The 16,255-nt window shown below is 42.1% G+C and overlaps 1 protein-coding gene across 1 annotated transcript in view; it reads right to left on the reverse strand.

The window, feature by feature from the left end:
- PDE11A (phosphodiesterase 11A) overlaps positions 1–16,255 on the reverse strand; it is a 361,649-nt gene that overhangs the window by 26,198 nt on the left and 319,196 nt on the right. The window contains exons 17-19 of the mRNA XM_045806179.2: positions 15,712–15,775; positions 9,286–9,360; positions 4,461–4,544 (exon numbers count right to left, since the gene is read on the reverse strand). Of these exons, the coding sequence (XP_045662135.1) occupies positions 4,461–4,544; positions 9,286–9,360; positions 15,712–15,775 (223 nt within the window). The remainder of the gene's footprint in view (positions 1–4,460; positions 4,545–9,285; positions 9,361–15,711; positions 15,776–16,255) is intronic.

Below are 16,255 nucleotides of genomic sequence, written 5' to 3' on the forward strand. Positions count from 1 at the left end.
TTCAGGGGCCTGAGGCTGGTGACCACCCACTCTTGGCTCAGAGGGATATAACCTAGCAAACTGCAGTGAGTGAGGAAAGTGCTTGATCTCTTTCCATATTTGACAAGCACAACCTTTTCAAAACCATGAAGTGAAACTGATTTACCCAGTGAAAGTCAAAGAAGTCAAAAAGCGACCTACGGAGTGGAAGAATATATTTGCAAATGTCTTATCAGATAAAGGGCTAGTATCCAAAGTCTATAAAGAACTTATCAAACTCAACACCCAAAAAACAAAAAGATATGAACAGACATTTCTCCAAAGAAGACATACAAATGGGCAACAGACACATGAAAAAATACTCAACACTGCTTGGCATTAGGGACGTACAAATCAAAACCACAGTGAGACACCACCTGATACCAGTCAGAATGGCTAAAATGAACCACTCAGGAAATGACAGATGTTGGTGAGGGTGTGGAGAAAGGGGAACCCTCTACACTGTTGGTGGGAATGCAAACTGGTGCAGTCTCTCTGGAAAAAAGTATGGAGTTTCCTCAAAAAGTTAAAAACAGAGCTACCCTACAACCCAGCAATGGCACTACTAGGTATTTATCCAAAGGATACAAACATACTGATTCAAAGGGGCACCTGCACCGCAATGTTTATAGAAGCAATGTCCCCAACAGCCAAACTATGAGAAGACCCCCAGATGTCTACAATGGAATATTATTCAGCCATCAAAAAGAATGAAATCTCGCCATTTGCAACGATGTGGATAGAACTAGAGGGTATCATGCTAAGTGAAATAAGTCAGTCAGAGAAAGAAAAATACCATATGATTTCACTCATATGTGGAATTTAAGAAACAAAACAGATGAATGTAGGGGAAGGGAAGGAAAAATAAAATAAGATGAAAACAGAGAGGGAAGGAAACCATAAGAGACTCTTAACTCTAGGAAAGAAACTAAGGGTGGCTGGAGGGGAGGTGGGTGAGGGGATGGGGTAACTGGGTGATGGGCATTAAGGAGGGCACGTGATGTAATGAGCGCTGAGTGTTGTATGCAACTGATGAATCACTGAATTCTTCTGAAACTAATAATACAGTATATGTTAATTAAATTGAATTTAAATACAAAAATAAAAGGAAAAAGCTGTCCCAAAACCATATTTGTATCTACCGCTCAGCTACATTCCCACCCCTGCTTCCAAATTCCGTCTGTATTCTGCCATTCAGGCCTCCAGCCCCAGTGCTTCGGTTAGCCTCCCCCCTCACTAGAAGGCATCTCTCCACACTGCTCCCCTGGCGCAGGCATTCCAGCTCTCTCCATAAGTATCTGTTTGCCTCAGGTGCCACACGAGATTGCTTGTAACCCAAACAGCTCCACCTTGGGGTCAGGGCCCTGGCCATGAAAAGGAACATTCTTGTCTCATATGTACTATTCTGTATCCTTTTGCCCTATGCCCAGACTGACCTAGCAAGGCCACCCTGGATGCCTATGCTCTATAATTCAGACCATGTCATTTCAGATCAATCCCTTTTGGGGATGCCTGCCACCTGCATACTTTCCCACTTGCATTCTATCCTCTCAGACTCTTTATTACTCAACGTTCATGTTCAAAAGCCCAAACTAGCCTTTCGGCAACAACCTGAGTTCCTGCAGACATTTGCCTCACTGACTAACGTCACATCAATGCCTTTCCTTGCGTGGTGAGTTGCTTCGTCAAGGTTTTGTATCTTTGCACTAATGGTGATTCCTGCCCACTGACTCATTCCATTTCACTTCTGGAGCATGACAGTTAATGTCAGGTTACCCAGTTAAATAAGGGACAATTCCCAACCCCCAACTGCAGAAGATGGAACAAAATAGGGAGTCTCAGAGAGGATACTTAAAATTGCTCAACAAAGTTTCAGTTTGAGGACTTTTTGAAATATTGGTTCAAAGACATAAAGAATTTACAAATAAAATCTGTTATTTTTATTTTTATTATTATTATTTTTTAAAGATTTCTTTATTTTAGAGAGGGAGAATGTGAGCGGGGTAGGGAGGGTAAGGAGGAGGGGCAGAGGGACAGGGAGAGAGAGAGAATCTCAAGCAGATTCCCCGTTGAGGGCGGAGCCCAACGTGGGACTTGATCTCATGACCTTGAGATCATGACCTGAGACAAAATCAAGAGTCAGATGCTCAAATGACTGAGCCACCCAGGTGCCCCTGTGTTATTTTTAAAAATAAGTGATGATAAGTCATTCAACAATGAGCATGATTTTCATGCTTTGTTAACTAAGAAGACATAGCAGCAGAAATGAACATGAACTTTTATAAACAGCTCCTCCACATTCCTCTTTACAATGCAAGGATTCTCTCATTAGTTTAATAAGAAGAGATGGTGGAAGGAATATCCAGCAGAGGTGGAATGGGTGGTAGAAAGGCCACTACACCAAAGCCGACGCCACAGATGTGTGGGACACTAACTTGGTGGGAGTGTCACTTAAAACTTCTGTATGTTAATTTTCTGTGGATAAAAATAGCAGGTATATCTAACCTCACAGGTAGTAAAGTAAAACAGATGTGGAAAATCAGGAACGATAGATAACGTGATGTGGTACTATTACTCCCTAAGTTCTGGAAAGCGCTATTTTTAGTTTAAATTCAAGCAGCTTCCTTTTTTAACCTGAAGATTTCGAAGTATTTAAGCCCAAATGATTGTGAATCAGTACCAAAACAACGAAATTAGCATGGAAAAGCACATGAGAATCCTTTCCAGCATTTACTGTAACTAATCGCACAGGAAAGATGTGCGGACTTTGGGTCCATTCCGAAGTAGCTTTGCAAACTAATACCAAAAATTTATCAGCCCTGCAATTACGAGTCTTCATCCTCCTAAGCTTTACCCACAGTAAAAGGAATTTGTTCACAGCAAGAATTCATCCCATTTATTGCATAACTGTGCACAGGAAACTGAATAAATTATAAATAATTCAGCATGGGTAGTCAAGGTGAATTTAGCAAAGCAAGATATATCTGACCCAACAGCTGTGCGCTTTGTACCTGGGGGCCGAGAGTACGCAGAGATACCAGAGGAACAAGGGTGGGAGGAGCGGACAGGAAGAAAAGGGAGTTAAGGTTCCTCTTACGATAAAGTACACATCGCTCCTGATATTTTCGCACCATCTTCCGTTATTAAACAAAAGAACATTATGTGCCATTTACAACTAAAATAATCTATATTAGATTATTTTAAAAACTTTGCCTCATTTTTACGCTATCATGTATTTAATGGCTAACACAGAACAAAGAAATCAATTTATTTTTGATGTTTATAGTCTCTAAAAAGTTACATTTCCATCCTCAAGACAGTATTCTAGATTTTTTTTTCTTTTTTTTTTTTAGCATAATGTGACAGGGCTCACCAGCTCCTACAAGTGCTGAAAACAAAGTGGTAGATAAGCCTGAAACTTAATGGTTGTGAGGTCCTTAAAAAACAATACTGTGTTTTTAATGGAGTTACACAGAGTGAGAAACTAAAGCGGTTTTGCTTTCCCTGCGTGCGTTTCTCCCTCTGAGGTTAGAAAAGCAGCTCGGTCTGATTGAGCTGGGTAGGGGGTAAAGAACTCGCCAGGTTTTACACATGAAAGCTAACGCTTAGTAGTAGAATTAAAAGCCATTGTACACTAAACTGTTAGTGTGAACGGATGCCAACCCTAATCTGTACTCAAAAAGTGGAGTGTGCACATTCGAAGCCGATGACACTGGTCTCCTTGCCAGGAGCAGGGTCCCGAACACAGGCAGCAGAGCTAGAAACCATAGGGCATCTTGCTCCGAAGTCAGTGGCTGGCATTTGTCACACGCATCTCAGAGAGAGGCGGAGTTTTAAGATATAAGGTTCTTTGAAAACCCTGTGGCCCAGGCCATGGGGCCAGGACAGAAAACCATGTTTCATGGTTTCATGGAACTCTTGTGTCTCACGTGATATTAATAGAAGTAAAAGAAAAATTTTGACAAAAAAACAAAAAAAGGAAAAGAAAAAGATTCCCACAGTCAGATGTTAGAGAAATTTGGAATGAATCAAGGTTAAACATGTTTCTTTCCTGAAGGACTCTCTGAGCCTTCGGGTTCCCTAGTTGTTGGGCCCGAGAGCTCTCTTTGAAGAGATATCTATTAGGCTATGGCTGGACACTTGTGTTCCATGGGGCACAACTTGGGAAATACTGAGACAAAACATGATTAACCCTGGTTTAGAGATGAGGGCATCAAGGCCCATGGACATTATGTCCTAGAAAGAGAACTCAGATCTCTGGCCTCCTAGCACCAACTTTTCCTAGAGACGGTCAGAAATCCGAGAAAAGACTGACTGCAACCAGAGTTGTTAGCAATGCCCATACCCTGGAAGGGTCTCCGAAAGCTAGACCTTCTGAAAGTACACACGCTCTTCTTTCCTGGCTCAGTCGGGACACGCAGGCCCTCCCAAATCATGATTACCTGATACAAAGGCATGCAGATGCTATCAATCCACTCCAACTGCAACCGAGGCAGTTCATCTTTCCGGTTCCGATCAAAAATAGCCTAGAATGGGCGAAGAGAAGCTTGCTTTATTACGCTGGAGTATTTTACAGGTGCTTTGTCAGACACTTTGCCACAATGATCCAATTTTTACCAACTGAACACTTCACAAATCACAATCAATCTTTACATGTACTTTCTTTTCCTTTATCTATGATGAGAAATAAAGTATTTTCACCTCTTTTTATGAGATTTGCAAGTGAATTTATTTGAACTTTATAGCACGCAACTCCTTGGGGCCAAAATCTGCCTTCAGATGCAGGTAATGGCCACTAAATCAAGTCATCAGGTCACTGGGAATTGGGTACAAGTCAAGGGGACAGGGATAGTTTTATTGCCACAAAAATAAGGCAGGCTTTTATTTTTATAGTGAAAGAAGTTGCGATAGATTAGAAAAGATCCTTAAAGCAGTTTCATTTTAGAGACAAACTATTTGTACTAATGTTTCAGGATGGGATGTTGGTTTGACAACTCTGCGTGTTTTTCGATCAGGCTCTGTCATTAATAAAATCCCTAGTTTTTATCTGTCGTGGGGTGGAAGACGTGTAGGTACCCATTCTCTCCTCCTTCCCAGCCTTTAAACGTCATGATATTGTAATGTTTAGAAAATTTAGGTATATTTTTCAAGAAAAAGAAGTGACATATGTCTGTTGGGCAGACATGAAAAGGGAACCAATCAGCTGGAATTGGGGCTAACACGGATTCATGAACAAATGCTGCCAGTTCCACTCCACTAAGCATGTCGTGCTCTCTGCTATCAACGAGAAAGGCCAGGGTCTAAGGAGCAGCCTTTCCCTGCGTTACTGTCTTCAAGTGGGTTGGGTCTTTCCTCTACAGAGATACCATGTGGCATCCACATCATTCTAGCGTTCACATAGTTCTCGAGGGCAGATCCAAGGCATTCCCTTGGTCTGGAGATGTTGAAAAAGCCAGCATCCTTCACACTTATGAATGCGGGTGGGAGTGGGTAGGAAAGAATCACGAGCTGCCAAAGCTCACAAGAAGACGCTGCCGAGGAAAATCTCCCCGAATCAGGGAGAAGGTCACGGACTCCCATAGACTCTGCTCGTCCTTGTCTTGCAACGTGAAATACGAAATACCAGGAAAGGGGACTAGGATCTGGAGAAGACTGACGCGTGCCGGGAGGGAGGAAGGAAGGAACGGATCTTGTGAACTGCAGGAGTCTTTTTCTGAAATGTTCCTTTAAACATATTATTCTGCTATCTACTCTTGAGCTCTCAGAGTTATCTGAGATTTTCTTATTTACTTAATTGCTGTTTCTGGTGCCCAGAGCTTTTATTTATTTATTTATTTATTTATTTTTAGTTCAGTTTACAATTAGCTGTGCAACCATTACTACAGTCCATTTTAGAACATTTTATCACCCCAACAAGAAATACCATACCAGTTAGCAGTCACTCCTCATTCTCCCCCAAAGCCCCAGCCTTAGGCGAACACGAATCCATTTTTTGTTTGTGTTTTCTGCACGCTCATATAGATGGAATCATACGATCCGTGGTCTTTTGTGACAGGCTTATTTCTCTGAGCAGGCTGTTTTCAAGGCTCCTTCCTGTAGCATTCATCAGCGCTTCATTCCTCTTTATGGCCAAATGATATTCCGTGGTGTAGTTAGACCGCATTTTATTCATCCATTCCTCAGCTGACGGGCAGGTGGGTTGTTTCCACTTCGTGGCTCTGATGAGGAATGCTGCTGTGAACCTTCATGTACAAGTTTCCACGTGGATGTACGTTTTCATTTCTCTTGGGGATATACCTAGAGGCAGAATAGCTGGGCCATGCGCCCAGTCTCACGTTTAATGTTTTCATGAATTGCCAAACTGTTTTCCAAAGCGACTGCCCCATTTTACACGCCCACCAGCAGTGTATGAAGTTCCAATTTCTCCACACCCTCCTCGGCACTGGTCAGTGTCTGTCTTTTTAAGTAAAGCTAGTCCCCATGAAGTGGTATCTCACTGTGGTTTTGGTTTGCAGTTCCCTGATGACTAATGATTTTGAGCGTCTTTTCCTGTGTTTATGGGCCATCTATATATATTCTTTGAAGAAATATGTATTCAGATCCTTTGCCCTTTTAAAAAATTGGGTTGTCTTTCTAGGAGTTGTTCATAATTCTCTATATATTCTAGATGCCAGGCCCATATCATATATGATTTGCAAATAATTTCTCCCATCCTGTAGGCTGTTTTTTCATTTTCTTGATAGTGTCCTTGAAGATGCAAAGTGTTACATTTTAATAAAATCCAATTTATTTTATTTTTCTTGTGCTTTTGTGTCTCTTGTGCTTTTGGTGTCATATCTAAGACATCATTGCCAGATCCAATCCAGAAGATCGACACCTTGTTTTCTTCTAAGAGTTTTATATAGTTTTAGCTCTTACATTTAGGTCTATGATCCACTTTGAGGTTATTCTGAGGCTTGGTGAGAGGGAGGGGTCTAACTTGACTCATCCGCAGTGGCTATCCTACTGTCCCTGCACTATTTGAGAAGACTACTTTCCTCCCCATTGAACTATCTTAGCATCCTTTTGAAAATCAGTTGACCATAACTGTAAGAGTTTATTTGCGGACTAGTCACTTCTCAATAAACGTTTTTGAGTGGAAGCGTGAGGTAGCACACTGTCCCGTGCCCTCCTTTTACAGTATTTTGCATCCTATAATTGGTTATGAGTGGTTACTTATCTACTCACTTTTAAAGATTTTATTTATTTGAGAGAGAGTGCATGTGTGAGAGAGCGAGCACAAGTGTTGGGGGGAAGGCAGAAGGAGAGGGAGAAACAGACTCTCCATTGAGCAGGGAACCCAATGGGGGGCTTGATCCCAGGACACTGGGATCATGATCTGAGCCGAAGGCAGACGCTTAACTGACTGAGCCACCCAGGTGCCCTGTGTGATTATTTATTTAATATCTATATTTCCCATCAGTTGACAAGCTTTGGGGAAGGGCAGGGAAGATGGCGCCTCGCTCATGGTGGGATGCACAGTGCCCAGCCTCGTGCTTGATACCTGGAGGTGCTCAAGCATGTTTTATTAACTGACTCACTGCTTCCACCATTAACACTTTGGTTAGTCTAATGACCTTTAGGACCATGACACCTGATGGGGCTCCCAGACAATTTTCTTCCTAAATATCAAGGAATAACAGACACTGCTGGTGTCACCTCTATGTGCATGCATTTCCAGACATCTCTGGAAAAGGCCTAATGAGAAATAGCCCTGCCACAGCAGCCAGGAGACTGTCATCAGCAATGTTAAGTAGCCTTTTGTGAGGAGAGAGTAGCATTTAGAGATACGCTCCCACTGCAAAATTAATTTCATTTATTTCTTCAGAGAACGCCTTACCTGAGCCTCCAGACAAAGGCTCCTTAGCGCTGTGTCACTGCCCCGGCCGGCTCGCCAATGCTGGCAGCTAACTCATATTTTTTCTCATTTAATGAAATGACCTGTGGTATTGCTGCATTAGAGACCCTGCAGAGGCTGCCTCTGAAGCAGTTCTTTTTAAGTGGAGGAAAGCTTTAATTTGAAAATAGGTATGTAGCTGAGAGAAATCTGGGTTGTACGAGGTTTTACACATTAACGATGTATCCTGATCTAGTATCTTTATTTTTGTGGCCAAATCTGGTGACACCACCAGAAAAGAATAAAGGGAGATTTTGAAAACAGTATAAATAGATGTTGCTTTGGGAACTAAACTACTGGGTGAGTGTTCTAACCGATGTAATCTTCTGACCTTACTAAGGTAAGCAGCACACGAGCAACAGTCGAAATCAGTAAGGCCGTGAGGTCTGACTTCAAGCAGGCGACGCTGTTTAACTAGAAGCTGGTCCTGCTGCCTTCCCTTGCTCTTCAATATCAGCACAGAAAGGCATCTTAAAACTTGAAGATCTTATAAATATCTCCAAATGTTCAAAACTCAGTTGACTTGAATACTCATAAACAGACATTCTTGACAAAGGACACATTCCTGGAGCTGCACTGAATCCAATGCTCTGGGCCGGCTTTCCAATACTTGGCGTCTTTCCTTGAGTTGTTGGGTGATGCGTTTTTAGCTAACCTTTTGTTACGAGTAAAGAGGCCACCCCCTTCTTGTAGATGGTGACGGGGACGTGTATGTCTTTTGTCTTATTTGAGTAAAAACAGCATCATCCCGAGCCCACAGTAAGCATTTTCAAATAATAATTGAATGGGTGATTCCAATAAAAGTGGCATTTCAATCAGCAGAATCGAGTTCCCCAAGTGAAACTTCATTTTGTAAACAAAGAAAAGAAACAGAGACTTGAAATGATTTGGGTTTGGGATTTTGGAAATTCTGAAATTGGAAAATAAAATCCAGAACATCCATTATTTACTGCGGCTGTCCATTCTAGCTGCTCAAGGCTGGACAGCTCGCCTTTAATTTTTGTCTGTATTTCTATTGAAGTAGCTACCAACCATATACAAAATGCCAGCATTGGGCTTTGAGTTACTCAAATGCCACTCTGCACATCCCTCCTCGCGGCTACCTGGCCCACCGCGGGAACTCAGGAAATGCTTGTTAAGTGCTCACCACTCTTCATCAGAAACCTGGGGATAAGAATGCTTAGCATTAAATTTAACTAAAGTTTTAAACTTTCAGAACTGCTTCCTTAAATCCAACTTTCAGTCCTTCCCACTTTCAAGTTGTGATTTGGAGTTACTTTCGAAAATGTCATTCCAAAGGGTAAATGCATCATAATAAAAGACGAACTTACTGAAGGAGTGAGTTTGAGTTCTGATCTCTCCCGATCTCCTTGTTCAAAGAACTCACTGGTTACAAGTTCAGCCACCTGAAACATACATATTTATTATATGGTTTGTGTGATGTATCATAAGACTCAGAAGTTATTTCTGCCTTCCGTGTATGGTGTTGATCTTCAACCCAGATAATCATTTCAAGAGCTTTCAGAGAAGTACGTTAACATTTTTTGTTTCAAGGTATTGCAGACTTGAATCAGTGAAACTGATTTCCTTTTAATCAGAAGAGCCTGTGCAAGGTATTTTAGATGCACGCTAGTACATGACCTCGGACAGCAGAGATTCTGTATTCAGGATGAGGCACTTGGTTGCCACCTGCAAAGTAGGAAATGTTCTTACTGCAGAAAAACGAAGCAAATAATGCCTAATAACAATTTTTGTTTTCATAATATGATATGCTTGTAATAATAATTTAGCCAAATCTTGGTTGTTTCTACATAGATTGTTGCATACTTTTATCTTAGCTTGGTTTCATTTGCCATCCCCCAAACTCTTAACTGCCTCACCCTACCAATGTTTTCATGCACTCTGGAGAGGATAACCCCAGGGCACAGTTCTGCTTCTTACTGGAGCCATCAGCCAAGGGGCAGGACAAACACTAGAGTGACTGTTCATACCAGGTTTTTCTACGGTGTGTCATGATGCACTTTAAAGAATGTTGATTTGGTCTTCAGGCTGTCTTAATCTAGGTACTAAAAGTATGAATTTATGGTACGTTCCAGTTGGTGCAAGCACGATGGAATGGTGGTTCTACCCCAAATGCCCAAATGGTAGAGATTTTTCCAAAGTAAGGGCTTCTATTTTTCCACTTTTCATCTATTAGCATGGATGATCAGAAGTTGCTCATTGATCATTGCTAAGCTAAAGAGAAGCTTCTCCGAGCCCTGTGCTTCTAATAATAGCTTATGGGGAGCATACCGATACAGCAGGTGAGAGTTAAACAGGTATTTTCAACAACACTACAGTGTGCATCTAGGAAATCTCTGAGATGAACTTGTTGGCTTTAGAAAATTTGGAAGAGCGGGAAAAAGAAAATCCCGGAAAACTTGATGGCAAGAAGATCTGGATCCCCAGACTAGTTTTCCTCTATTCCAGGCTCTTACAAAGACGAGGTTCTAAGGCCTAGAAAAGGCTGGTTTAATGTTGGTCAAGTGGGAAGAATCGAGATAATTTACTTAAGTGTATCTCTCAAGAAAATCTGCCAACCATAAATCATAACCATTGATAAAACATAAAAACATCTCTCTCCGCCTGTCTGTCTCTCTCTCTCTCACACACACACATGCACACATATACACACCCTGAGAAAAGCAAGTATGTAGCTCATTTATAAAGAAATAGAATATCTAGTCATTCAGATTTTAAACATTTCTAATAAGGAACATGGGTACCTTTTAAAAATTCAATAGCATAAAACTAGTTGGAGCCGGCTCAATTTTTCTAGGGCCCGGTTCCTTTCTCTCTCTCGTCTCTGCCACTACCTTTCCCATTAGCACTCCAGACCTCTCTCTCTGTCTCGGCCTTCCTTTAAAAAAGAAATGGTCCCTTAAGGGCCTGGCCTCATTTATTCAGCTCCCAGAACACTCCCTCAGATGGCTCTGAGGTGGGTCTTTTGCACTAAAGAATACAAATGTGCACATCAGGTCACCCCAAGGTAGGAGTCCTGCTTAGGTCTATAGCCCCTGGAAAGCAAAGAAACTAAAACAAAATCCTGTCCTTGATCTTTTGAAAGTGGTCCTGGCTGTCTCCCCTGTGCTTCTTTCACGGCTCAACTTGTACCACTGTTTCATTTGTACTTAAAAACCCAATCAGGAACATTAAGTGGCTCCTGATTGAATTTTTTATTAAAGAAGGAAATTGAGATGCTAATCAGGCCTTGGGGGATCACTGGGGAAACCCACATGCTTAGAGTCCTGTGTGTGAGGAAGGAAGGCTGGAACAGACACCAGTAAAAAAAAAAAAAAAAACATTTCATAAGGAAATGTTAAAAAATCAACATCTAGGAGATTAGAAATGTATTTATACTTTTAAAAGAAGGTTCCATTGTTTTTGTCCAAATATTTCCTAAAATCAAAGAAGTGAGTATGTTTTTGAGAACATTTTAACCCATTCGATTTGGAGACAAACACATATGAGATCTTCAGTTTAGAGTTGTGACAAGATTTCTGATGGAAATGTTTGGGAAAACATGGTTTTGTGTTTTATTTCCCTGAACTCTTGGGTCTCAGTTATCAGCAGAACCTCACGTCCTAAAAATCAAGTATCATTTACATCAATGATCAAGAAGACCACCTTCAAGTGGCCAGTGGGCCTCCCACGTTGGTCTAAAATATCAATGCAGAAACTCTTTGTCCTTCTAAGGACTTTCTCCTGTCCTTTTCCTGCTCGCAAGTGGTCTATTGCTCCTTTAGTTGTTGACTAATGTTGTTGACACGCATTTCACTGGGGTTTCTGAAAGGCCTGGCACATCACACCTCATCCCACTCTCTTTCCGATCTTCTCTGGTTTCCCTCTGGTCCCCTGAACTTTCTCCCTCTCTCCACTCCTCCGCCTCTTTCCATCCCAATCAGAGTGGCCACCTCTACTACTAAACTTTTCCCCAATACCTGGAAGATACCTACCTCTTCTCTGTTCCCCAGCTTTACTGTAGGGGAGCCTTCCCACACTGAGGCAGGGAAGAGTGGGCAGAGATGTAGAAATAAGCTACTCGACGTGCAAATTCTTCCCACTTACCCTGCTTTATGTAACTTCAAATATGTCACACTAAACTGAAAGCCGAGGCTCAGTTGGAGGAGAGCTATTTATTTGAAGAGAACTTTGTAGGAAAACTGCCCAATCTACACTGGACTGTGACAGGAGCAAAGAAATTAGCTTTTCTTTGAGTTAAGCAACAAAATTTGAGAATATATTTGTTACTGCAGCAAAGCCAACCCTATTTTGACTAACACAAAAATTAGTATGGAAATGAGGTGCTGCTGTTAAAAAGAAAAGAAAGAAAAAAAAAAAAAGGAAGAACAATAAGAAGACCCTAAAATATGTGGAATCAGCAGGGGGTCAGGTATAAGACAGTGAGGAAATGTTGTTGGAGGCTGTAAGGATGATGGCCCATGTTACACAGTGGCAAAATAATTCGTACAATTCTCACTGAAATAAAGCAAATTATGTATCTAATGAATTACCGCCTTAGGGGAAGAGATTGGAAAACACATGTTAGTAGCATGTGATGATTGCTATTGACTATGTTTTGCTAAGTATTATAAGAAGTGAGCCCAGAAGAGGATTGGCAGGCTTATCAACAGGAATGAAAAGGAAGAGAGATCAGAGTCTTCATTTCAGGGATGGAAGATGAAGCTGCTTTCTAACCCCAAACTGTAAAAATAAAAATTGAAATATGATTTGAATGACACAGGCTGATCAAGACCCAGACTTGCAAGGCGCCTGGCAGGCTCAGTTGGTGGAGTATGTGACTCTTGATCTCAGGGTTGTGAGTTCAAGCCCCATGTTGGGGGTAGAGATTACTTAAAAATAAAACCTTAAGTAAACCCCCCAAAACCTCAGCCTTACAACAAGAATCAAAGGTATGGCCAGTGCACTCACAATTAAGAACTTTGGACGAATTATGCGGTACCCGGGATATCCCTTCAGTTGTACAAAATGGCCCAGAGAACATGGTTCTCTCACCGGCACCTGTTAGGCCCCGACTGCTAGGAATTGGGTCATGAAGGAGGAAGAAAGAAGTACATATGCTATTTTTCTTTGTTCTTGAAAACAAGGAAGCAAAGAGATAGAGCAGATCTGAGAAGTCCATCTAGAATAGAACTGTGGATGTGGTTATTGGCAAATGGAAATTACTAGAACCAAAGACATAAGAATCTGACTAAATGTGCAAGGGAGTTTGGTGCCAAAAACCCCATAAGACCGTGACTACTTAAAACCTAAAACAAGCCTTGGGTCCTCAACGTTTTTTGGGTGGGAAACAGGTTGGAAAACTGCCTGGCCTTTGGATATAGCCACGGAAGACGATGGAAAAGGGATAATTTCCCAGAACAGATCTAGTGGCCATGGATAAGGATGGTTGGGGAGCATCTCGCAGAGAGCCAGAGCCTGCCTCAGGGTGGATGGCCTCACAGTGAATGCCCAGTGGGATTCTGGAATTGCTATGGCCCCCTAACTGCCAAACGTGGGACATCTCTTTCCTTTCTGAATGGGAGTGTTATCAGCAGTACTTTGTAGTTTGGGTGTGTGTCAGGGGCTGTGTTGGGGGTGTGTGTAGGTATTTAATTTGCATCCAGACCTGATGTAGAGACTGGGATGAATCACCCAGAGATCCTGGACTTTGAGCTTGACACCACAACTTAGGGGGAGCGTTTGGGTCGTTTCCCTTAGGGAAAGGCTGAGTATATTTTGCCTGCAGGAAGAAGAGTGAATCACACTTTTGGTGATTAGAAGGGCAAAGTGTGGTAGTCACATTTCCATTAACTATTTCTGGCTTTCTACATTCTGGGCACACAAAAGGAGCTTCCTGATTGAGCGGGGTCTTGTGACAAGTTCTGGCCACTGAATTTCTGGGAAGGGGCATTTACGTGCTAGTACAAGGCAGGCTAGGGCCTCTGTCGGAATGATCCAGATGGTAACTGCTCCTTCAGCCCCAGTCCAAAATGAGGAACAGTACCAGTTGTTTTGAGGCTGAGGGATGACCGCTCATTGTGCTGACACACTGGCATCATTTAAAAATGCTGACTGATGTATCCAGTATGAGGCAGTGCAAGGCGCTGTAAAGAATGAAGGCTTTGGAGCCTAATCTGCTGGGATTTCAATACCGAGCAGCACCACTTACTAGCCATATAACCTCAAGCTATCCTCTCTAGGCTTCACTTTTCCTATTTGTGAATTATGGGTAATCATTTTATTAGTTTCCCAGGGTTGCCAGGCATGACCACAAACTCGGTGGCTTAAAACATCAGGAATCAGGGTGCCTGGGTGGCTCAGTCGGTTAAGCATCTGCCTTTGGCTCAGGTCATGATCTCAGGGTCCTGGGATCAAGTCCCGCATCAGGCTTCTTGCTGAGCAGGGAGCCTGCTTCTCCCTCTGCCTGCTGCTCCCCTGCTTGCGCACTCTCTGTCTCTCTGTCAAATAAATAAATAAAATCTTTAAAAAACAAAAACAATAGTAATCTATTCTCTCCTAGTTCTAGAGGTTAGCAGCTGAGCATCAGTTCACTGGACAGAAATCAAGGTGTTGCCAAGGCCAAGCTCACTCTGGAGCCTCTAGGGGAGAATCTGTCCTCCGTGCCTTCCAGATTCTGGTGGCTGCCACCTTTCCTTTGCTCGTGGCTGCATCGCTCCACTCTCTGCCTTGTCTTCACATCCCCTTCTCCTCTTCTGAATGTGTAATCTCCCTGCGTCTCTCTCTTCTAATGATGTCTGTCATTGAATTTAGGGCCCAGCTGGATAATCCAGGATAATGACAATGATAAAGACAATGAAGGCCCTTAACTTCGTCACATCTGCAAAGACCCTTTTTGCTTGGAAGGCAATGTTTACAGGTTTCAGAAATTAGGATCCGCTGTCTTTGAGTTGCTATTATTCAGCCTACTGGAGTAATTATACTTAAATCAAAGGCGTGGGGGCTTAGAAATTAGATATTTGGATATTAGATATTTAGTCGATAAATATTAGTTATTTATTGTTATATGAATCTATTTTATTTTCCCTAAAATGTTGAGACTTAAGATACCAAGTTACTATTTTAGACCCCACACAGTAGGAGCCTCATACAAATTGAAAAGATATTAATCTCCAAATACTATCAGTAATCAAGGATCTTAAAGTGTGTGTCTACTGGCTTGAAAAATTTCTTGCTCTAAACTAACACGTTCGGCAGTGAAACCAGATAGTGGTAAAGGCATGATTTTTTGTACACATTAAGTATGGATATCACACACTTTGCCCAAAGTGATCTGATCTCTAAATAGTCCTTAAAAAGAAAACGAAAATGTTCTTTTGACCTCCTTGGTTTCTTTTTTTTCTCTCTCTCTTTTTTTAAGATGAGAAAAAAAGCAGACCTTTAGCTAAAACATGATTACCTATTTAAAAACGCTATTTTTGAAACTCTTGCCTTAGGACACGGTCAATGCGTTATTTGGATTTAGAGCGTTAAAAAAAATCTTAGCGAATCAGGCATATTATGACTCGGTGGAAGCACGTTAAAGAACGGCTGTGCAATAAACTATGTCTCGCCTGAGCTCCTGCTATTTTTTACACCATGTTAATACTGATGCAAATTGACTAGGGCTTCAGTGCCCAGGAGTCGGGGCTCTGGGAATATTGCCCCCCCCCCCCTAGTCCCTCCTCTGCCAGGCCCTGCCATTAATCACCACTTGCCTGTCTCGAGATCTCCCATGGTTTGGTCACGGCTCCAAGGTCACAGGCTGTCATTAACATTGATCTGAAAAACAGAACCAAACAAAACAGCCTGAATAATCTTTTGTTGCATTCCTAAACAAACCCGTCCTAGATACATAAATAAATAAAATGGGACCCAGGCCAACACTCACGTGTCTTTCCCTCAACAAGGGAAGCACTGTTTACAGTCCCCATGTTTAGCATCTCCATCATGCAGCCACACTGCTTAGGAAGACAAAGCTCGCACACACCCTCGGCTGCGCTTTTGTTAGGTCTGCAGCGGACCAAGGAAGGCAAAGCGCTTTTTTCTCTATACCTGAGCTAAGCAAGCTCTGCTTAAACTAATCTCTAATGGACAAGGTTTTTTATTTTTAACTAGCGGCAGGGGAATCAGCATATAATACCATAGACATAGCTGATGAATCTCTTCACCAACTTACTGCTGATGGATGGGAATGGACGGGAACCTACAGCAAAGTGGCGAGGCGCTCGCCACCGTAGGACCTCCTTCATTTCCACCTGC

The sequence above is a fragment of the Ursus americanus genome, chromosome 1, assembly GCF_024610735.1.
Source record: "Ursus americanus isolate L20-20 chromosome 1, mUrsAme1.1.p, whole genome shotgun sequence".
In the NCBI taxonomy this organism is placed as follows: Eukaryota; Metazoa; Chordata; class Mammalia; order Carnivora; family Ursidae; genus Ursus; species Ursus americanus.